Source organism: Harpia harpyja, chromosome 2 (genome assembly GCF_026419915.1).
Source record: "Harpia harpyja isolate bHarHar1 chromosome 2, bHarHar1 primary haplotype, whole genome shotgun sequence".
In the NCBI taxonomy this organism is placed as follows: Eukaryota; Metazoa; Chordata; class Aves; order Accipitriformes; family Accipitridae; genus Harpia; species Harpia harpyja.
The window spans coordinates 73,627,566-73,650,204 of record NC_068941.1 but is presented as its reverse complement, the minus strand read 5'-3'; the positions used below and the strand labels follow the sequence as shown (position 1 = coordinate 73,650,204).

General features: G+C 40.4%; 1 protein-coding gene across 2 annotated transcripts in view; it reads right to left on the bottom strand.

Moving 5' to 3' along the window:
* Positions 1 to 18,844, bottom strand: part of FBXL5 (F-box and leucine rich repeat protein 5) — a 38,268-nt gene extending 19,424 nt beyond the window's left edge. Inside the window, exons 1-4 of one of the 2 annotated variants that reach the window (XM_052780442.1) lie at positions 18,666 to 18,844; positions 4,989 to 5,204; positions 3,056 to 3,151; positions 2,059 to 2,242 (exon numbers count right to left, since the gene is read on the bottom strand). In XM_052780442.1, the coding sequence (XP_052636402.1) occupies positions 2,059 to 2,242; positions 3,056 to 3,151; positions 4,989 to 5,204; positions 18,666 to 18,800 (631 nt within the window). In that variant the 5' untranslated portion in view covers positions 18,801 to 18,844. Of the gene's footprint in view, positions 1 to 2,058; positions 2,243 to 3,055; positions 3,152 to 4,988; positions 5,205 to 17,974; positions 18,106 to 18,665 lie in introns of those variants that run through there. The other variant, XM_052780444.1, reaches the window with a different exon arrangement.
* Between the last annotated feature and the right edge of the window lie 3,795 nt (positions 18,845 to 22,639).

Genomic DNA, 22,639 nt, shown 5'->3' with positions numbered 1-22,639 from the left:
CAACCCTGACTCCCCAAAGGTCCAAAAAAGCCCTGGACAAAAGTAAACTGCTGCTACTCAACCACAGCAAGATGAAAGCTGCTATAGATGAAATGCTTTAAAAAAATACCTTCTGTCATTGATGATATATATACCTGCTTTGTCACATTCCCAGGAAACAGTACTAGCACACATAATTTACCAGCTGGGACCACTCTCACTGAAAGCACTCAACCTCTTGACTGGGACACAGCAAGAAGTCCATGCTTAACTCTTTGCAGCTGTCTCATATTTTATTTCTAGCTTTAACTGCTAGCATAGACAATGAATTTTAACTTCTGAATGGTGACAAGCCATTCAGGTTGCAAAGTAATACTAAATATTATGTTAGAGACTAAAATTTGACCACTGTAATTAATACTTCAATGGACAGCAGCAGAAACCATGTCCAATAGCTCTCCCTTATCACCATAGTACAGAGAGCTGCAAACTACATAAAATAACAAATTCAGTGCTTTGATTAGTGGGCTTTTTGCTGTTTTAAGAGAATTTTTAATGCTTTAAGGACAATTTACTTGAGAAAAAACTATTTCTAAAATAGTTTTCAGGAGTACTTAGAAATAGCAGGTTCACAAATTAGTAGGTATTTACTTTTCAAATTAGGACACAAAGTACATAAGACCTAACAGCGAGACAAGCATCAGGTTTCTTTTTGCAAATAAGCTTCAAAAGTGAGCATAATGTGAACTTTACCCTGTGATAATCTATTGCTACTTCAAAAAAATATAACTGAATACAGTTTCACTTGATGAATCAATATATTTATTCATACACCTGGCAAGTCGCTTCAGGTAAACTACAGAGAATTTCACACTAAAATGCAGTTAAAACTGCACAGGACTGCAAGCTGTGTTATTTTCTTCCTTTTTTAAAAAAATGGATGCAGGACGCATACTTCCCACTCCCTAAAGTCTAGAACACAACCATTGCAGAATTACTACTGTCCCAAAACTGCCATTCCAGCTAGACTTAACAGCATATAATGCCATAAGGCTAATTCTGTCACATTCATCTGTTCAGACTCAGTATTTCACACCATGGACCATGATCTTTTCTGAAGGCTTCACCTGGAGGGCAAAAAAATGACCAGTTCAGTAGTTCAGAGAAGTCAAGTTTCATCAAAAAATTCTGACTACAGAGTAGTTTTTCAAGTTTTTCTAATGAGAGCACCACATCTTACCAACACCACAAAGTCAGTTCATGAAGGCTTGCTCTACTTAGTTTCACACCCCAGTATTACACTTTTGGTACATTAATTCCCCTTCTTTGGGGCATCAACTCTTCTTTGTTAGTTAAGACTGAAAACTGTAAACACGGACAACTTAGGCTGATTCAACAGTCATAAAACAAGCCTGAAGTGCACTTTAGTAGTTATCCATTTATTGAAAGTTTCATCAGGAAAGGTAGTTACAGATGAACACAAATTAAATATCTACTTTCAGAATGCACGTTTCATCTGACCTCCTCACACGCTGCATGGATTCACTCCCTTGCATTACTCCATACACACAGTTTCTTCCTTTCCGATTCCTGAGAGGCCCAGGTAAGTTAGGTAGCGCAGTTGGGGAAGGTGAGTAGCTTTTAATTGGAAATATTGTCAGTTGGCTAACTATTCTGTGTTATTAAACCATCAACAGAAAAACTTAAAAGCGGTCCTGAAAACCAAGAATTAAATGCAGGGTCTGCAAATAGAAAATGTAATTTCAATGGAAGTATGAAATTAGAAGTAAATTATAATTTCTGCCTTGTTTATTTTAATCAAATATTACCATAGGAGAGAAGGGAGAAGAAGAAGGTTGAGAACAGGTAAACAGTGAAGTACTATCTACATTACAGTCTGCCAAGAAGCCTGTATCAAACAGTAAAGATCCTGAAGCTTCAAAACTGGTTTGAAGAAATTCCCATTTTATAAAAACTATTTTATCTGCCTGCACATAACTTGAAGTATGTCATTGGTGTGGCTTTTTTAGATAAAAATTACAGGTTGAAAATTACTTTAACTTTAATTAGATGCTTCACCTTGATCTGCCTTCTCGTCCACAGAATACTTAAAGACCTTCTGAAGCTCTTCTGCTTGATTCCACTTACTAAGACCTCTGAATTCTGCAGCCTCCTTCTGTGAGCAGTGCTGTGCAATTACTTTCTTCTTAATATCTTTCAATTCTTCATAAGTAAAGTATTCCATCAACATTGGCTGAAAAACCTAAAGCAAAGGAAAAAGGAAAAAAGAAGTCCGGTGCTGACAGAGATAGCTGATAATGCTACACAGACCTACCAACACAGAATTTCCTGTTTCAAATTCTCTCCAAGTAAAACATGTCATACATTAAAGTGAACCTAAGGACAGGACCATGGAATTTTGAGTTCCAACCCTCTGCTTGCCAATGGATCACTGCACAGTCTTAGGCAAGCCGATTAACTCTTTTCCCCAACAGAAAAGGGAAGCGATTAAAGTTGCTTAAACTATATAACTTGTCGAGGTACTCACACAGAAGGCAAAGTGGCAAGGAAGAAAAACATGAGAAAAGATTTCTCTTGGACAGAGTGCAGAAGATTTACTCTCTCCAGAAGATGCTTCCCAGTTTTTGGATACCCATAAATCATCAGACTGGCAGTACTAGTCTACGTTTCAAATATAGGTCAGAGGCTGTTTGGGAGTGTCAATTTGAGTCATGAAGCACTGGTTTACAGGACTTTTCTTCCTTTAAGTTTTGCTAGACATCCCCTTAAACAACTACCCGCTGCAAACAAATCCCAGCCCTAGTGGACTTCTGTTATCAATTTTTCAAATCACCAGAATTTCATCATAAATTTTCAATATATTCACTATTTCAGGAGTGTGTCACTTTGCAGTCAGAGAACAGAACAATGACATCACAGTCCTGAATGCAAATTGGCATAGTAATAAAAACAGATAATTGTGAAAAAACTGAAACTCTAAAGCCCTTTGTCTCTGTTCAGTCATTCCAAACCCCAAGAAAGATCAGCATAATATTTGAGGAAAATTTTTACCTACCTCCTCTTCCTCTTTCATATGAGGAAGGAAATCCCTGGTAAAGGCTTCCAATCTCTCCTTCAGCTGTTTCGCATAGTTTAGCTGTTCATATTCATTCTAAGAAGAAAACAAAAAATTAACTATTACCTAATCTTGTCCATTCTTTCAAGGATTGAACTGTTAAATAAACCAGTGTTTCAAAGTAAAGCCCATTATGTCTTCCCCATGCATGCAGCATGTTTGCTCTATTTCATGGTAAGAATGTGTTCACTTACAAAGTTTCATGACACACTGACAGTCTGTACTGGCCTGTTACTAGGCAGAACAAAGTATTCCCTTCCTGTCTAATTCCAATTTATTTTGTTATCATAGATATGAATTAACTTGTCTAATCACGTTTACTTTGGAGCAAAGACTGAAGTCTGCCAATCTACAGTCTCACCCAAGTTCAAAGTAGTAAGAGTAATCTAAGTATATGCATGTTTTGCATAAGAATTACTCTAGGATACAGCAGTTCCACTTCATCTTTTAACTGCATACATTTTACGTTAGTTATTCTACAATTCTAGCTTCACAATTATAATCAGAATTTATAGTCAGACATGGTCTATAGATACTTATTTAAGAGTTCTTTCAATTTCTAAAGTAGAGATGTAACTGACTTCTAAATGTTAGACTAACCTCACCTATCAATGTTAGCTTGTTCTCTGTGCCAGTAATAAGCTGGTTCTGAAGTCTGCCCAGTAATTGCAACATACTGAAGTTCCTCCTAGCTCTTACAGTAAATGTTGTAAGTTTTTCTTTTCGAACTTCTATAACATCAAGAAACCCTGACTATTACAGAAAAAAGCTAAAGCCATCAGTTTAAATTAAACTAACCACACTCTCAAAAAAAAGTTAAACAGTTAACGTATCTAAAGAGAGCTAGAGAAATCGTTTTTTCCACACTTAAGAAGCGAAGTAAGAGTAACACTAGCATCCTAACAGAGAAGGTATAACAAAGCCGAGTGTCAAACTTCCCCTCTCCTTCACTTTCCTTCATTTTCCAATTCATTAATGGAAACAACTTAAGACAAATTTTAAAGTTTGATATGCACAGGGGAAAAAAAAAAAAACAAACTATTTGCAGGATTCCCAGGTTAAAAATAGATAATAAGGATAGTAAAATGGAATCAATCAACTGCATATTTAGTATTTTTCTTACTGAAAATATGGACCATGTGTACTAGAAGTGTAATATGGGATGTCAAATTATTACTGGAGACTATAGTTCTTAGAGTGCAGGAAGGGGAGTTGGGTACTCCAGAGGAGAGACAGAATTCAAGTACAGTTCTACTGGAGAAGAATTTAACAACTTTTAAGTCGTGAAAAAGCCAGCTGGAGAAATAACATTTAGAGTTTCTTGAGGACTGGAACATTAACAGCATTACTGAGCAACAGATTACTGGAAGGAGTACATGACTCACTAACAGAATAAAACAATGCGGGTTTTTTTTTGTTGTTTTTTTTTTTTTTAAGTCTGGTAATCATCTCCATTTGTGACAATAATACAATGCGATGTGCCACAAAAAAAGATACTCAGGGTTTCCTAACAAATTAATAAAACACATTATTTCTATACTCAGAAACTGTTTTGATCACTTAGCAGAGAAGTCTTTGTATCTGAGACTTCCATGCTGTCTCTCCAAAACACCTCCAAATATGCAGTGATGTACTTCTGTCACAAAATACACCTCTGAAAAGAATTTTTACCAGAAATTTAGTAACTGTGATGAACAGCAGAAGAATTTGTGTTTCAGACTGTAAAGTTTTTACTACTGTATCAAGAAACCACAAATGTTTCTTCTTCCTCCTTAGTTTATTTGTAGAGAGTATTAAGAAAAGTTGAGGTAAACTAATACGTAATCACAGCATGTTTTCATTAGGACACAAGTCCTTCTTATAGTCTACTTACCTTTACATTCTTTAACCCTTTCTCAAAGAGGCTAAGCATCTCTGAGAGTTTGTTGTCCGAGTGCACATTATACACTGTCCGGCTACGTTGCTGAAGTAAACCAATGATACACTCATTTTCGATCTGCTCATGCATTTTAAATTCCTTGAATGTGGCATAAAGAGATTGCAGAAGAGCCCGAAAATCATTGTTGTTGGAAAAGTTGGTCTTGGAAAGCTAGAAGAAAGAAAATCTCATTAAAAAAAAAAAAAATCAATGAAAATCATGTCGCAGTCAAGTTAAATCCTTAGAACAGGTATTAGCGCCAGTTATTCATTGCCCCTATTACTTATAACATAAAAGCTGAAAAACTTCAGTTTTATACAGAAAACTGGCAAAAATAAAAATTGAATTTGCAATTAGAGCAACTCGCTTCAAAGACATCAAAAATTAGAGTAATGAATGCTTTTAATTTCAATCTTCAAGCACAATAGAAGATTCAAGTGCATAGATAGGAATACACAAACTAGTCTTCTATTTGAATAGTAACTTTCTCGTAATTTATCTAATTGGTGCATTAAAATATAATTTAATACAACTTCTTCCAGAAATGGGCAGAATATTGGCATTTGAATACTACAGGCTAACATTTACATAATATCCCTATTACTATGACTTTTGAAATTATTTACCAAATTCATAATTATTTTACCTTCACAACTGACTTGCCATTTGATTTTTATTTGTTAACAGGAACTGACACAAATTCTATATAAAACCCTCAAACTTGTTTTAAAACTTTCAAAAACTCATTATGCATGGTCATTTCATGTATACGTTTCCTCTTACAGTTCATTAAAACAGTAAGCCATTCACACTCAAATTCAGTTAACTCCCCAGTATAAGTTAGCAGAGAAGCTTTACTACAATGTTGTGCTTTGTGAATGAGGTTTGAGTAAATGAAGGGATTTAACTGCACAATTCTCTCATTTCCAGTGGCAACTATGTAACTGCACTTCCCATCACAGGCTCTGAAGAAAAAAATGAAGCTATAAATTTTAGAAATATTACGAAGAACTAATGATATTAAACTACAGAAGTTTAACAAAGCATAATATATGCAATAATGCACATTATAAAGAAAAGCATGTTACATTTAATCACACAAATTCTGAAGGCAAATGTCTCATTCCACATGAATGAACTTAGCTTAAGAAAACCAGAAAGTAGTATGATAACGTTTTAAAGGAAGATCATCCTTGAGAGAACAATGCAGTTATAGCATTAGCTTTAAGAAGCCAGTAAAATCAAAGTTGTATTTAAGCAACATAAACCAATCTTGTGAAACACCGAGATAAACAAATGGAGAACAACTTCCTGGTAGAAATCAATGCAATCTCCCCAGGACAGCAGATAACTGAAAGGCTTAGCCAGTTTCCCAGACCTACATTTTAGTTCATACTAAGAAGCCATCACCAAATGGCCCTGAGCCTACCTTTAGGGACATACTATCCACAAGGAACACCGAGTCCTACCAAGTGAATACAAACTATACTAGCTGTTGGAAAAGGCTTCCAATGGACTGAGAACCAACAAAACAAGACAGCACAAAGTTCCAGGTAACACAGTAGTGCTATTTTTACATGTGTACAAACAGTTACCACTAGCAACAATACGTTTTAAAACTGCATCTTCCTTTGGTGAATGCAGAAAAACAGTATTTTTTCCATTTTTATGTTTTATTCCACATGCAGCTTCAAGAATCATAGCCTACAGCAGTATACAATAGCAAGCACTCTAAAAATAAAAATATTTTAATTTAATTTAATTCACAATTAAGGCACTGGAATATTCAAAAGTGGTTTAGTTTACAAAGATTCTGCAATCTAAGGGGTTTACTAGAAATGGGAATCTGAGACATGTATGTTCATACATAAGTCTTAGATACATCAAAAACAACCATAAACTGAGATACCTAAAACTTCTATCATTTAAAAAAAAAAAATGTACTTATTCATTCTGACATTGCATTGCCACTTCCTGGCAACCACTAGCAATGCAACCAAAACACACTGGACATCTGCCAAGTACTTATGAAACTCCAAGTCAGCTGTGCATACTGTACATTACATACTGTACATATAAGCAAAATGACTGTCATTATGGAAAAACAAATTTACTTAGCCTCAGCAGAGACAGAAAATAGAGCAAAGCAAGGCGGGGGGAGGGGGGGTAGGGAGCAGGGGCAGTCCAGTATCTTTTAGACCAACTACTGATAGGTCAGAAAAAATCCCTATATTTGTGATGCACTGGGTTAGGATCTGAGGCATGAATTGTTACATACATATCACAAACGGGAAACAAACTTCACTCCAAAGACCATTTCTATCCTACACTAAGCTCAGAGAATGCAATATACCAAGCAGTGGTACTAGATGAAACAAAAGGCTGGAATTTCCACACTGAAAAGCAAAGTCTGAACAAGCACAGGAGATGGGTGCAGAAATACCTCTTCAGGTGAGCCTCCTCACCTCCAGACATTTGTGATTCAGACCTCAATAATGGTGAAGTTTGGTTTCTAATGTAGCATTTCTCCTGATCAATGATGTCTCGAAATTGTTCATTCTACCCATAAGGATCCACAATACCTGAAGTCAGTCCCCAAAGACCCTTTTCCCCTAAAATCCCGTTTGCTCCCAAATGCTTCGCATTTTGATTCACATAAAAATGTAAACAAGGCTGCTAAAGTGTGTAACAGGAAGGTTAGACAAAACTACTGTATTTTGCTGTTGGGTTAAAAAAAAAAAAAAAAAGAAATCACAAAATTGGTTCCAATACGAAATAGCATCTTCTCATCCTCCTGACTCAAAGTCTTTTCAAGATTCAAAAACTTATGTTGAACCCACCTATTATCATCCACAAATCTGGAATAACGAATCCGTTTGTGAACGCAATTTAAGAATTCCTGTTATAAATGTTACAGAAGCCACTGCACATGAAACACTTGCATATTCACCTCTGCTACTGAGGCTTCCAGCAGATATCCAAGAGATTAGGAACTATGGAGAGGATATTAAAGTTTAATGACTGTACTTGAATCGGCAATCGGTACATTAAAAAGGTCAGCCGAAGCTGAGGAAAACTGGCTTTTTAAAGGACAGGTAGCCTAGCAACAAAGTCACTCGGTCAGATCTGTAATTTCATTACCAGGACTGATGGAAGTCTTATGATGGGGGACCAATACTATTAACAGACAGCAGCTGCTCCACTCTGAGGTCCACTTTTCACCAGCTCTACGCAAGGAAGACTAGTGCAGGAGGTTAGTAGCGCAAAAAGAAAACCAGCACCCCCCAAACTCAGATGGAAAATCCCAAGAGAATGGCAAGGGGGAGGAAATGCTTTGTACTGAGGATATTTGCTGACTGGTCAAATATATAAAGCACAGTGCACGTGCGATCCCTCAGCAGCCTTACAACACACCACACTAAACCAATTATCACAGCAACAGGTGTTACAGATACCGGGGAGCTTTGTGGACTTTTGAAGACATTACATTTAAACAATTCCAAGTTACAGCACAACTGGTTTTGTGTTTGGAATGCAAACTCTAATTGAAGAGGGGTACGACAAGAGAAACAGTCCTGGTGCTTCCTGAAGCCTCATGAAATTTAAGTTATACATAATCCAAACAGCCTGAGCAACAGGCCAAACAACAGTCAATCACATTGCAAATTCTGTCTGAAAAAACTTCAGAGACCTTCAGCTGATGCAGGCATACTCTAGAAGTAGCCAGGAGCTATTAAACTTGGTATTAACTTTATTAAACCCTTAAACAAACAAGAAAAAAACCCCACACCAAAACAAAACACCAAACAACACATCAAATTAATCTCATGTAAATGAAAGAAGGCACATCAATAATCCAAGGGCCACTGTGGTGCCAGCAGTGAAGTAAAGCACAAGGTCACAAAATGTACCCAATCTATTCCAAGTAACAGCATGACAAGGAGATAGTCATGCTAACCTAAGACTGCTGTTCTCTAAAGTTCTTCATGCTTAAGTGGTCAATTTAGGGGGTTTGCAGTATACAATATTTCAGTCTTGATTTTAAGTAAAAATTGGAAATACCGATTTTTCATCACAGTTAGAAGCAATATGTAAACTAGTATGAGGATTATTAAGAAGTAGAGGTTGAATCAATGGCAGAAAACTTCAAAGATCAGGTAATTCCATCCTTCCTTTGCAGGAAAAAATAGTAACTCTGAATTCAGAATTCACTTCATGGACATCTTTTTTTTTTAAACCTTAAATTACACAATTAAATAATAGCTACGCTTGAAAAGTCTTTGTAGCTCAGACAATCACATACCAGTTTTAGGTGAGTCACCAACTCCACTGAACTACAACAGAGCCATTAACATGGTCAAGATGAACATACAGAGACATAGCAAAAACATCCTTACTGTAAGCTATTGTTTCATTTCTGTGCTTCAAGAACAAGATGACAATACCAGCAAGATTAACAGTAATTGCTATTTATACAGTGCTTCATGTTCATTACATTCAACTGAAGGTAAATTTACATTCAACTCTTGCATCTCCTTTGTGGCTTTCATGCTTTCATGAAAAAAAATGAAACTTTGTCAGATGAAGACACAGATACTTCTATCCAAAATGCTGTGAATAAATAAGAAAGCTCAAGACTGCTAATTAAATCACCGAACAAAACACAGTATTACTTGGTTTCCGGAAGTGTTTTACATATATGCCAATATGGAAAAATGTCTTCCTAGAAGAACAACAGCATTAATATTCTGAAAATGTTAGTTTACAGTGAGTAAACTGAAACAGTTATTTCATAGTATCTATGCCAAAAATACATTTAGTGAGTGGAAAGTTGTGCTTCTTCCTTAAAAATATCCAAGCATACTATTAACTGACAAGGAGAAAGTAGCAAACAGGAATTAAGAAAAAGAAGTATGCTGCTCTTACCAGACTACCACAGCAATAAGCAAAGTCTATGCTGTGCGCTAACTTTCCCAGTTACAACTATCTCTCTACTCCCAACTACAAGCTGGAAAACAACAAAAATTAGGAAAGAGAACAGGAAAGGGAAAATTGATTTTTCCACTCTGCCCAAATATTTCATGAATTTAAAACGAAATAATTACTCAAGGTTAAAAGAATTCAAAAGTGGATACAAATTCACAAAACTGCTTTATTTCAAATGAGGGTTTCCCCATCAGCACCTCTAACTTTTAAACAACCACTAACCCTAAAAATTCAGTCTGGAATCTAAAAAAAAAATATTGAAGGCAATTTTTCTTCCTTTTCATGTATCATCACAAGTAACACTTTTGATAGGTCATTCCTATATATTCTGCTTTCCACACATGACCATTGTGCTCATTAAGACCTATACAAGCAGCTGATTTCCACCGCAGGTGACATAGATATAATACTCCTGATGATCAATGCAGACTAGCATTCTACCACTAGTTAACTCAGCAGATTTAAAACTCATTAAAAAAAATACTAAAAATCTTTTTCATTATGGAGCTGGCAGACCGCTTTGCTTAAATAAACCTAACATTTTTAGAACAGAATAGCACCGAGAAAAAAAAAAAGCAGCATAGCATTACTAGTCAGCTACTTTTCACTCTTACATTTTTAGGTATTATCACTTCACATATGCAATAGCACTAAAATTCAAAGGACAGGAACTTGGACTCTGCAGAGATATATCAATTTTATGAGCAAGAAAATGGAGGGACAAAGACCATAACAAGGTGTGCCTGTGTCAACACCAAGAGCATGTGGCTTCATGTTATACTTAATCTGCTGTAAATTAGGGGGGGGTGGGGATGGAGGAGGAAACACCCAGAAGCAGCAGCCCTGCCCTTGCTTCCAGCTGTACATTCCTACCACTTCCCTGGAAAAGGCTCTAGCAATTATGCAGCTGGAAGATGAACCCATTTGGCGTACTGACCCAGTAAGAAGTTGTGCCTTTTTAGTGGGTTCATTTTTCACCTAGTCAGTGCCCTAGTCTGACAGACAGCGTGCGACACCCAGTTACATGCAACGTCTCACTTAGGAATCCACAACAAGAATTTCAGTTTATTTTTTCCCCAAGGAAGAACTATAGTGCCAAGACAGCCTAGTAAAAAGGATGACTGTCCTCTCAGTGTCACCTGCTCCTTGGCTTATCTTTATGTAGAGGTATATGAGGTGAACAGTAAGAGAATTAGCTAAACTACTTCATGCTCCAGCTATTCAGATGTATGAAGCCTTAAATCAGAGGAGTTACACAGGTTTTCTACCCTGGGTGCTTTTCTTGGCTGTGGGTAAACCCAAAATAATAGTAATTACTACGGCAGGCAGGACAGGATCTGGCAGAACTCAACAAGAAATACAAAACTTTCAAATGGCCGTCTGTCTTCTCTATACAATCCTGTCCTCTATGTAATCTTGTCAGTTGTTTTGCAACTTAACTAAAATCTTGAAATAGCCTTTCAAAAAAAAAAAAAAACCCAAACAAAAAAACCAAACCACAAATGCTATATTAACTCAAAGATTAAGACAGACAAAATTATTTTGTTTTTCAAAAAGCACAGGCAGCAGAGCAGGTAAAAACTTGTACTCTCTATCTCTATATTTTGAAAGGCTAAGGTCAAGCTGATAAATGCCAAGCATAAGAGCACAGTGGAGGTGGAAACAAACTGCTGTATTTTCATTTTTATTGGCGTCTTTCATATCACTCTCTTGCACTACATACACAGTCAATTTTGCCTAATGAACACCTGTAGATCAGTTTCTGAATCATGAAGGACTTTTCACAAAGAGATACAAATAACAATATGGGACTGACTGCACCAAGATTTTCAGTGATGCAATTGCTATGAGTGTCAGACCCCGTTTGGGACTGTAGCAGACAGCACAGCTCAGGAAGCAGTGGTAAAATCAGCTAAGCCTCCTCCACCACATGGTTTCCACAAGCAGAATTCTACCAGGGATGAAGGGACACAGGCTGTCACCAGGTCTGCAGAGGTGAACCCAAAAAACATTAAAGAAAAATCTAGTAAGGATATGATATACAAGGGCTTCAAACAAAAGCATGATGAACACTTGCAATGATGCTGTTATTTAGGTACCTGTGTCACAGCATTTCTCATATGCATTGTAGATGCTGTAGAAGGCAGCTTTCCTGTCTTATATCCTCACAGAGATAGATTCCTGTGAAGGCCTGGCCTTTTGGCCTTCTGTGAGGACACCATCTAAACTCCCAAGAGTGAACTAGCAGCCGCCTCAAGGTTCCTCTCCACTCTCCCACTGCAGTAACTCACAAACCACAAACAGCAAAAATGCTTTTGCCCCTCTGCACCAGTCTCACTGCAATTTCCTAACACAATTGAAGGTGGGCACTGGAAAAATTCACCAATCCAGCTTAATCCATCTTGGGTACTAACTGCAAAAACAAATAAAAAGCTCAAGAATTACAACTTATACTCTATTTAATCAGTTAAAGCATATCCTAGGATAGCTGCACAAAACCTGTATGAACACTGATACACACTAATTACAGTCTCTAGCTTTTTAGAAGGCATCGGTTTCTCTGGGGTTTTTTTGTGCCAAAGAGTAGGAGAGAATAAACTGTCGTTGCTTAAAGCAGAGAAGGGCAAAGGCGAGTTATTACTGCTCTGCAGAGCAGGCTGGAAGAGAGGACAAAAGATCAGAGCAACATGCGATGGGTGAACAGAAGACTTTTTTCCTACAATTTGAGGGCAAAAATAGGTGCTAAGCAATTACTTGGAAAAAAAATCTGCTACTGTGTCTAGCATAAGAAAATACCCTCAGGTTTTTCTCATGAAGGCAAAAAAGAGACACAAAAGGGCAAAGCATCTGACAGGTAAGAAAAAACAGGTGTTTTGCTAGACAAAAAATAAAGAAATGGTGAGAAGGTTCAAGGTGGCAACAAGAGCTAAGTGTGTCCTGAAAAAAAGACTGAAATTGCTACGCAGGTCTGAAGAGCCTCACTTAAATGCCAAACAGGTTTTATCGCTGTTGTCCCCCATTTCAGACCTCCTTTGGCACTTTACTTAAAACGCATTTGCTTTAAAAAGCAAATATTTAAAACACGTTGTCACTTCCAGAGTCATCTTCAAAATATTCTTCTGCATGAAAAATGAAGTCAAAGCTGGCATTTCCCAATAGGTATAGCAAAAAGTTACTGAACTATTCGGCATCCAGAAGCTGAGATGGAAAGACGACTGGTAGAGTCTCTGATGCAACAGTCAGAGGCATGGACGGCAAATTGCTCACCTAACTCTGGATGCTAATGAGGAGGTTTAATTTCCTTCCATCAAGAAAGAAGGAATTTCCTTCCATCTTCTGCCTGCAGTGGTAGTGTAGCCCATTGTTTACAGACTTATTAACACTAAGCATCCTAAGTAGCTGTTTATTCATTCTAAACATAAGTGAAGGCAAGTGCTCAATGCTACAGAATGTTAATTGGCAATAACCAGATACCATGAATTTCAAAATCAACACACACATTTGAAGCAGTGGAATATGAATGGCAGTGTACCGAAATACTGAAAAGGTATTTCAAAAGTAGCACGTAAGCTTTACCAACATTTGTTGATTAGAAACAGAAAGAGACTTATCTTCATGGAACAGTCATTATCTGTTCCCAAGGAAAATAGAAAGTCAGTGTTGATAATTTGTCTAGTCTTCCGTATTTCAGTCCTCCTCGCTGCCACGAAAAGCGTAATCCTAATGTGGTCATACAATTCCCTGCCCAATGCTTTACAACGTCAATACAACTTAATTCAGGAGTATTTTTCACTCCTAAAATGGTTCATCTGCAATATCCTTATTGTAAGAACATCACAAATTTAACACATGAAAACACTTCATTCTCTTCAGCAGAGGCCAAAGCTTGCAAGGAAGAGAAACAACTGAAGTGCAATAGAAGGCTATTGAAATAGACACAAAGGTTAAAAAGAAATGCACGTTATCAAAAGAAATCATTATTAGAAAATAAAGAGAGGAACTTTTTAGCTATATGGAAGTTTTGAAAAGAATCCAACAAAAATAACCAAGAATTTATCACTGCAGGTAAGTAGAACAGAACACCATTTAGACTTCAAACAAGGAGGACAGAGGACAAAAACGGCAAGAGAGTCTACATATACTTAGATAAAAGAAGAAAAGGGATAATTTAAGTCAACTATTTAAGAGGAAAGGCAGAGATGACAACAGCAAAATTAAATGTCTTCTCTGCTCAAGTCTTCATATGTAAATTAATTAGGAAAAATATTTATGGCAATTAATTTTTAACAAGGAGTCAGAAGTGTAGGCTAGAAAAGAAAAACGCTAGTTAAATATTTATACAAGTTCAATGCATTCAAGTCAGCAGAACATGACAAAATTGATCCAAATTTCCTGGAACAACTAGCCAAAGTAATTACTGAACCCTGAGAAATAACTGCAGAGATCTTTTGTAGAAAGGCAAGATCACAGAAGACTGAAGTCAGGCAAACAGAAGAAGGACCTTAGATGTTTTTGATCAAACACCCAAAGGTTTCACAATAAAGCTGAGCTATTAAAGCAGCTGTTTACTCCTGCAATGGTTAGTCCTGTTCCCTCCTCCTATACTGTCAACGTGGTTCTGGAGCTTGTTTGACCTCTTAGTGAGCCAGTTTTACTGAATCACCTTTCGCTTCAGTGCACTAGATGAACTAGCTGCTCATCAAGGGGCCAGACAAGCACAGAGGATATCATCAACAATTAACCCTTCCAGCAGCAGCTAGTTGTTAGATCCACTCAGTCACAGTATGAAGTCTCACACTTGTTTTGAGAGGCAGAAAGACATGAGAACAAGTCATCAATCACTAATAACTGCATTACAGCATTCAAAGCACAACTGTTTTTCCTATTCTTTTTCCTAAAGCAGCCTAAATTTGCTGGATAATTCTCTAACACAAAGATTCGAAAAGATATTCTTCAGCTGCAGTAAATCCACAAGACCACAGGAAGTTTGAAATCCCATACAGCAATACCATGTGTCTTGTCTCTGGGGAAGGCCCAGGCAAAATTTAATCACAGTGTGTATCTAGACCAGAGTCTGCTACTTGAGTAACCCTGATCCTGAAGCTAATGAAGTAACAATCGGCCAGCACAGATTTGTTTAGAAAAAAGAATCCGATTTCCTTTTGACAAGATAACCAAACTACTTAAGAAGATGATACATGTTACAGATCATGATTTCTCTAGGGTTTTTTTATACTGTTTTGCCTTACAGCAAACTAATACATTCTACAGGAAATCGCAGGGTAGCTCAAGCACTTGCAAATAGTGCTCTCAAGCTGTAGCTACCAATGCCTCCAGCCTAACCACAATAGGATTTTCAATACACGATCAGTTGAAATCTGTGCTGCCTCATGACAGATACGGTATTTTCAGCCACAGCTGGGAAAGCTGGTAATACACGAGTGGCACATTCTCAAGTGCAGGAAACAAGATCATAATGCAACAACAGAAATGGTCTCTACGGGACATTGACATGCTGACTTGGACAAGTGCATACTTCTACATATAGGATAGAAGTCTGATGACAAGTATGAAAGGCAATTTGAGTACCAGTCCTCGGAGAAGCATGGGATTATAGAGAAGCACAAAGCGAGTACGGTGCTGTTAAAAAAAAAAAAAAAAAGATTGCAGAATAACATATCCAAACCACATCTGCTCTACTCAACATCAGCAGTGTCCCATTTTGCACAACAGATTTCAGGAAAACATACACATAATTAGGCTGAGGTTTCACAGTAGCTTAAGCCAATCCAGTTGCTGGCTGTCACAGTCCCACCCTCTGCCTCACATTGGCTTCAGTACTCATCTGACCAGTGCTTGCTGGCAGCACATCAGCAGAAAAACTGCCCCGCTTCAGAAAAAAAATGTTTTCTGCCAGCTTAGAGCCTTTGTGAGTCACTTCAAGTGCTGATGGGAGCAAGAAAGGCACCCAGTCATAACAGCGGCAGTCAGATAGCTTAAACTGCTACAGAACGGCAGCTTAGTCCTGACAAAAGCAACAAGTACCCTGAGGTACAGAAAGCATGACCCATGTGATGAAGTAGAATCAATCAGTTTGCTTAGGCCAGAAAACAGATAACTAAGATGGAGGACACAGCTACAATTTGCAAATCGGCACAAGATCTTTCTGAAAACAAAGAATGGTTCACTAGAGAGAGAAAAACAGAATCTGCTCTATTTGTAGCAAAGATGACGTCAGGCATTAGGAAAAGCATTTTAACTATAAAGACTGTCTGCTGTAGCACTCCACTACCTAAAGGGGAGTACACCCTCTGAGGACTTGAAGCATCTACTTATCTTCAGAGTAGGTGATAGATTTGAGAACTTTGTGGGCTTCATTACAAAACAGAATTTTATTTATTCTTATTGTCCAAGACACTGTGTACAACGCAGGTAAAAATGCCATTTAAGCAAGCAGCAAATGTATGGTGAGATCTCCGCTAGCAACAGTTAAAAAAAGTAGGAGGATAGCTTTCCTAATGCACCAAACAAATGTCTGATTCACTGTTCCATCTCACATCAAGTCCTGGAAGAACAAAACAAGCTGTGTGTCTCTGTCCTACAGGATTATTTAAGTACCTACATACTTTACCCCCCCAGTAACATTACAGTTGTTCCCCTGAACTAAATTCAGCCGCTAACAGACAACAACTCTATTACAGCGTACAGGGAACATGAGGACCAGCAGGTAATACGTAATTCACAGAATTAAAGACCCCTCAAGGACAAACTAAATTTATAAAGAGCATGGCTTTACAGATTATAACTGCCATGTAAGCAGAACTACAGTCTTATCCAATTACAGCATATCAGACAAGAAGAAAAGTCAAACACAGTGCAGAGTTTTTTCTGATGCAAAGCTAGCATTACTCTAATACAAAGGTCACAGGCCACACACAGTCTCCCAAGTTCTGAAACAGGGTTAAAGGATGCGAGATTGAATACTTAAAAGCACCATTCATTCATGCTCGCACTTCAAAAGAAAAAGGAAGCAAGCAAACGCCTGTAGAAAAATTTTTAGAAAATAAGAGATTATGTTCATTGCAAACTGGATAGTTATAATCAGATTTGCCAGTATTTAGGAAAGCCAACCATTCCTGCCCAGGCAGTTTTACTTCTATCAAGTCACAGTAAGTTTGGTCAAAACTTTGTGGGAGGCTCAATAAAAGTGACAGAAATCCCTCTCGGAAGAATACCCAAATGTCTACAATATCTGGAGGTTCAAACAAAACCTGTTCAGCTGCTGTCAACAATATGCTAATACTGCTGCTGGGGGCCAGGGGGGGGAAGAGTCCCAGGTGTTTGCTTCCCTTCATGTTAAATCCACTCTGTTAAGATATCACAAGTTTTCACGCCACCACAGATTAAAAATAAAGTTAACTGCGAACGTACTCGCAAATAAAAGGCAAAGTGAAATTACTCAAGGTCTCACCTCCTGCTCCCTCCAGACCCTCTGCTCAGTTAGCTAACCCAGCAAAAAACAACTCACATTTTCTTTACCCGATTAGCAAATTGAACAGGCTCACACGAAGGGATCTATCTGGCGAGCCCCAGAGCAGTACAAGGTGGCATGTGGAAAAGAGGGGAAGGAAGCGAGAACTCCCCCATCCTGTTAGCAGCAGTAAGGTATTATACGGTCTCTCACGTAACTTCACCCTCCTTTTAAATGTCTGTTAGCCAATCTGGTTCTCCAAACAGCCATTTATACCCAGAGATGGGAGGCACTACTTCTTTCGGTATGAGTGCTGGCTTTGAAATATTTGCCTGAAACCCTTCCATTACACTCAAAGCTGCCGCAGCGAAGTTTGCCTTTCAGGTGACACATCAGCCTTGATTACTAACTACCCCGATGCAAGAATAAAAAGCTACTTTCGTCCACGAGTAAAATTATACGTCTTTAAAATAAAAAAACCTACCTAGGGTATCTTTAAGCTACTCGCCCACCGAACGCTGCGCATAAAAACGCAAACACAGCCGCCTGCAGACTGTTAGCGAGCAGTCTGCGCAGCACCGGTAACTTGCGGGGCACCGGTTAATTAACAAAAACTGACGGGGCTCCCTGCCTGCCTCCCCCTCCCCCGCACTACGGCCTCTCCGGGGCCCACTCGCGGCCCCGCGCCCTAACGGGGGGTGGCTGCTCCGCCGCGGCCGGCCCCGGCGCCCGCTCCCCAGCCCCGGGGCAGCAGGTCCGGGGGGGGGGGGAGGGGGGGGAGCGCCCGCGCCCCCCCGTCGCCGCGGCCCGCCGAGAGAAAAGGCGGCGGGAAGGCGTGGCGCCCGCGGGGCAGCGCCGCTCCTCCGGGCCGAAGGGAGCGGGACGCCCCGCCGCGGGGCCGGCGCGCAGCCCGGCAGAGCCGCTGGGGCGGGGGACGCGAGCGGAGCCCCGGCCCGGCTCGGAAGGGGCCGAGCAGGGCGCGGGGCGCGGCGGGGAAGGCGGCACCACCAGCCCCGCCGCCCGCGGCGGGAAGGACCGGGGCGCCCCGCGGCAGCGGCGAGGAGAAGTTGCCGGCGGGGCCGGGGCCGGGGCGGCGGGGCGCTGACAGCCGCGCGCTGCCGGAATCCCCCCTCCCGCCTCGGGGGAGCGGGGCGGAGGCCGCCCCCGCCCGCTACCTTGTCGCAGTAGAGCCCCACGAGCTGCTTCATCCGCCAGTGCGGAGCCGAGAAGACGTCCACCTCCTCGGGGAAAGGAGCCATGTTCTCCCCATAGAGCCCCGGCGCTGGCGGCGCTAACGGCGGCGGTAACATCCGCTCCGCGCATGCGCGGCGCGCCGCGGAGAGCGCCCCGCCGGCCCCGGCGCCACGTGACCGCGGCCGCCCCGCGGGCGCCGCCGCCGCCCGGCCCGCCGCCGGGCGCATGCGCAGTTTGCCCCGCCCCTTCCCGCCGGGAGCGGGCGGCGGGGGGCGGGGATGGCGGCTTTCCCCCATCCCCCTCCGAGGAGCGGGGCTGCGGCGGGCTGCTGGGGTGGCGGGCCCTCAGAGGCAGCAGCGGCGGGGGGGGGGGGGGGGGGGCTGGCTGCCGCCTGCCTGGCTCCAGCGCAGCGTGGCCGCTCCGCGGTTGTACGCGGCGCGCAGCGCTCAGAGGCCAGGCCTGCAAAATGCGGGGGGGGGCCGGGCGGGGGCTCGGCCTCGGCTGACCAGAGCTGCGGGAGCGGCTCCTGATACCGGCGGGCTCCCGCGGCACGGCCGCTGTCCCGTGGTAGCGGGTCTCCAGGCCCGCCGGGTAGCCTGGCACGCTGGGGGCACAGCGGTTTGTATGTCTTTAATTAAGTCGGAAGGAATTAGAAACTGCGTCGTGCGTTTACGTGAAGTAAAGAAAATTCGCTTCACCCAAATAAACTTGAGGAGGTGACGACATACGAGGAATGAAGAGGGTGTCTGCAGAGGAACGGGTGTTTATGAGGCAAGACCTATGATGTGTCCCAAACCGGGCTGTAGCGGGGTCTCTGCGCCCACCTTTTTGCAGCATTTCTGCCAAATAAGCAGAGTTAAGTGCGCTGTTTGTGTAACATCCAAGACAAAAGGAACGGGAACACCTGCCTTTGATACTCCTCTGCCCATGCAACGTTTCAAAAAAAGTAGGAATACTTAGCAGAATTGAGATTACACCTCAGTTAGACAAAAGGCGTAACTGTCAGTCAACATGGGAATGTGTAGTAAATGTCCCAGAAATGCATTGTCAAATATACAATAAATGCAGCAGACCTTTCTGACTGAAAACTATTCCTGTACAAAATCTATGTTGCAGATATTAAAGAGGTCAAAAGGTAGCTAGTTTATAGATGTAAGCAGTTACTTGTGAACAGCTTGAAATATTTCGAGCAAAGGCACACATACGTTTTTAGTCCAGTATTCCTCAATGTGCTAATGGTTGGCAATAAAATGCAAAATTATTGCTGGTAAAAGTAGTAGATAGTGAACTGAGAAGGAGAAATCATGTGAGGAGGGTTATCTAGATCACACTGTGCACAATAATCTTTTTATCTCTTTATCTAAGGAAATGAGGCTTAAGCAATTGCTGTATTGGGCGTTCCCTTTTCCATTCATCCTTTCCACCTCCAGGGACTTTTGAACATGCTGGCCTACTTAATCATATTTGCAAATATGTACGAATCTTGGAAGGTTAACATCGTACAACTTTGGGGAAAAAAAGCAGTTACACATGAGAGAAGAAAAGGAAGGCAAAGCACAGGTGTTATGCAGCTGGCCAGCCAGCACATGGTTGTATTTACTGCTTGGCTAGTAAGCACAGCTCTGGCTTTGAGCTCGTGCATTTCTTGCACAGAGAGTGTATCATAGCAAACAAGGGAGCAGGCAAGACCTTCGGTTACTGCTTTACATAGAATTATGCACCAAAGAGGCAAACCCTCAAGAAACAATGTTTAGTGAGGTTGGTTATTTCAACACTTAGAGAGGAGGTTGTTAATATGAGCAGTTCCAAGGTCCTATTTCCAGGCCTAAAGCATGAAGTTGTACAGAATTGGTGTTATTCTGCCAGCAATTCATGCCTCAATAATAATAGAGGGTTAATGTTCCCACCTGTTACACCTTCCTTCTGCTGGAAGTTACCACTCCCACCTGGTAGAAATAATAAGAGAGAACATGTCTGTTCCTCGTCTTCCAGGGCTTCAGAATATAAACATAAGCTTAATTTCGTGGCCATTTGAGTTAATATTCAGTTTGTGAACTAGATTATCTCCAGAGCAGATATGCTGCCGATTTTGCTCACTGTGTTTCATGGGCTATGACGTCTTCTAGGAGAGAGCGGCAGGGAGCGAGGGACAGTGATCTGCATCCAGCATGAATTGCCAGAGTTTGGGAGGCAAGATGGAGAGCCAGTTCCTGGCAGTGAAGTACAATACTACAAGAGAAGGTGCCTGATAGTGGGATTAAAATATTGAATCTTCCATGGACAAGTTTAAAGGGAGACTTGGTCGTGTTATACAAGAATTTACACGGAGAGAAGATTTCTGAGGGTAGATTCTTCATTACTGTAACAGAAAAAGACATCATGAGATCCAATGACTGGAATCTAAAGGTAGACAAGTTCAGGCCAGAGCTAAGGCTATCAAACTATTGGAAGAATTTCCCTGGAGGTGTGTTAGTTTAGCCATCACATGAAGTATTTAAATAAAAACTAAGAACATAAATTAAAAATGGCTGTGCTGAGCCAGATCAGAGGCCGTTCTGGCTCTATGTTGTATTTCTAGAAGTAGCCAGCGAGGAAAGGGAGCTCGATAGGGGATGAGATGGGGATCCCAGCAGTTGTTGGACTCATTTCTATTCCCTCTGGGATGTTATGAGAGGTTGTCTCTTTTTTGGAGAACACCACTGAGCAGCACCCACATCTTCCTGAAGCTGATGAGTCCTAACCTGGTGTGTCCTTGGAGAAAAGCCATTCCTAAACTCAGTATCCATCTTTATGTCTTTTTAACTTATACTGTATATTTTAAGCAGAAGTTTGAGTCTTGATGCAAAAATCGGTGACAATTTCTGCCCTGTTCTGTATAGAAGATCACATCAGTGATGACTCTAGTTTCTGTTAGTCCTGAAATTACTAAGCAAAATTTGGTTGCAGCAAAGTTGATAATAAATAAAAAAATCATTGACTTCCATGGATTATTGCACTCTCTAATCCTGAATCCAAAGCAGTGACTTGAAACCATTTGATTAACATGTTGGCGCCCTATCAGCATGGCCATGTTTCAGAGAGGTAACTGAAGTGAAGTACAGCATTTGCTGTGTCTCCACCGTATCAATCACAACATTGCACATCCATTTCTGGGTAAATCTGGCTTTCCTGAAGACTCTGCTGCAGGTAACAAACCAACTGATTATCTTTCTATCATCACATTTACAGGAGAAATTCATCATCAGCAATTTACTTGATGATGAGCAAGATTTTGCCTTCAGCAAAATCCATCAGCTGAGTACCAGTGCATCAATGTAAGCATGACACTATATAAAGTACATAAATAAAAAAGATTGATATATTCACTAAGGCATGGAGACTTTTTAATAGAAAGAGAAAAAGAACCAGCATGTTCCTCAGAAATGTGAGTCAATAGACAAATTACTCGAAGCTTGAAAAAAATTTTTTTTTTTTAAAAAGGTAAAAAAGTAGTGTGGTTGTATTTGCAGCAGTGTACAGCACAATGTTTACACTGAAGATTAGATTAATTGATACCATTTGATGATCTAACAAAGTACTTGGGGAAAAGAAGCTGTAAGGAGAATAAGAGTAAATAGACATCGAAGAGATTTCTTCGGTGCACAAGTATGTCATAATCCTTTTGGTTCTCGTTACGATTGATTTCTGCCTGCAAGGCGGTTTTGTTCATGAAGAAGACTTTAAAACACATATCATCGCACCAAAATGTTGCTGTCAGTATCCCGGGGAGAGGTGGAAAAAGAGCTGACTAATTTTATCCCATGTGTGATACAAGATCACCTGAGAATTTGGGTATTTATGCGATCATTGCTTTACCTGCATATTTTAATTTTTTTTTTCCTGATAAGTATTTCAGCATTTTTTTCAGCCATTAGAGAAATACCTGCAAAAAGTATAGCCCTTTTAAAGCGAAAAG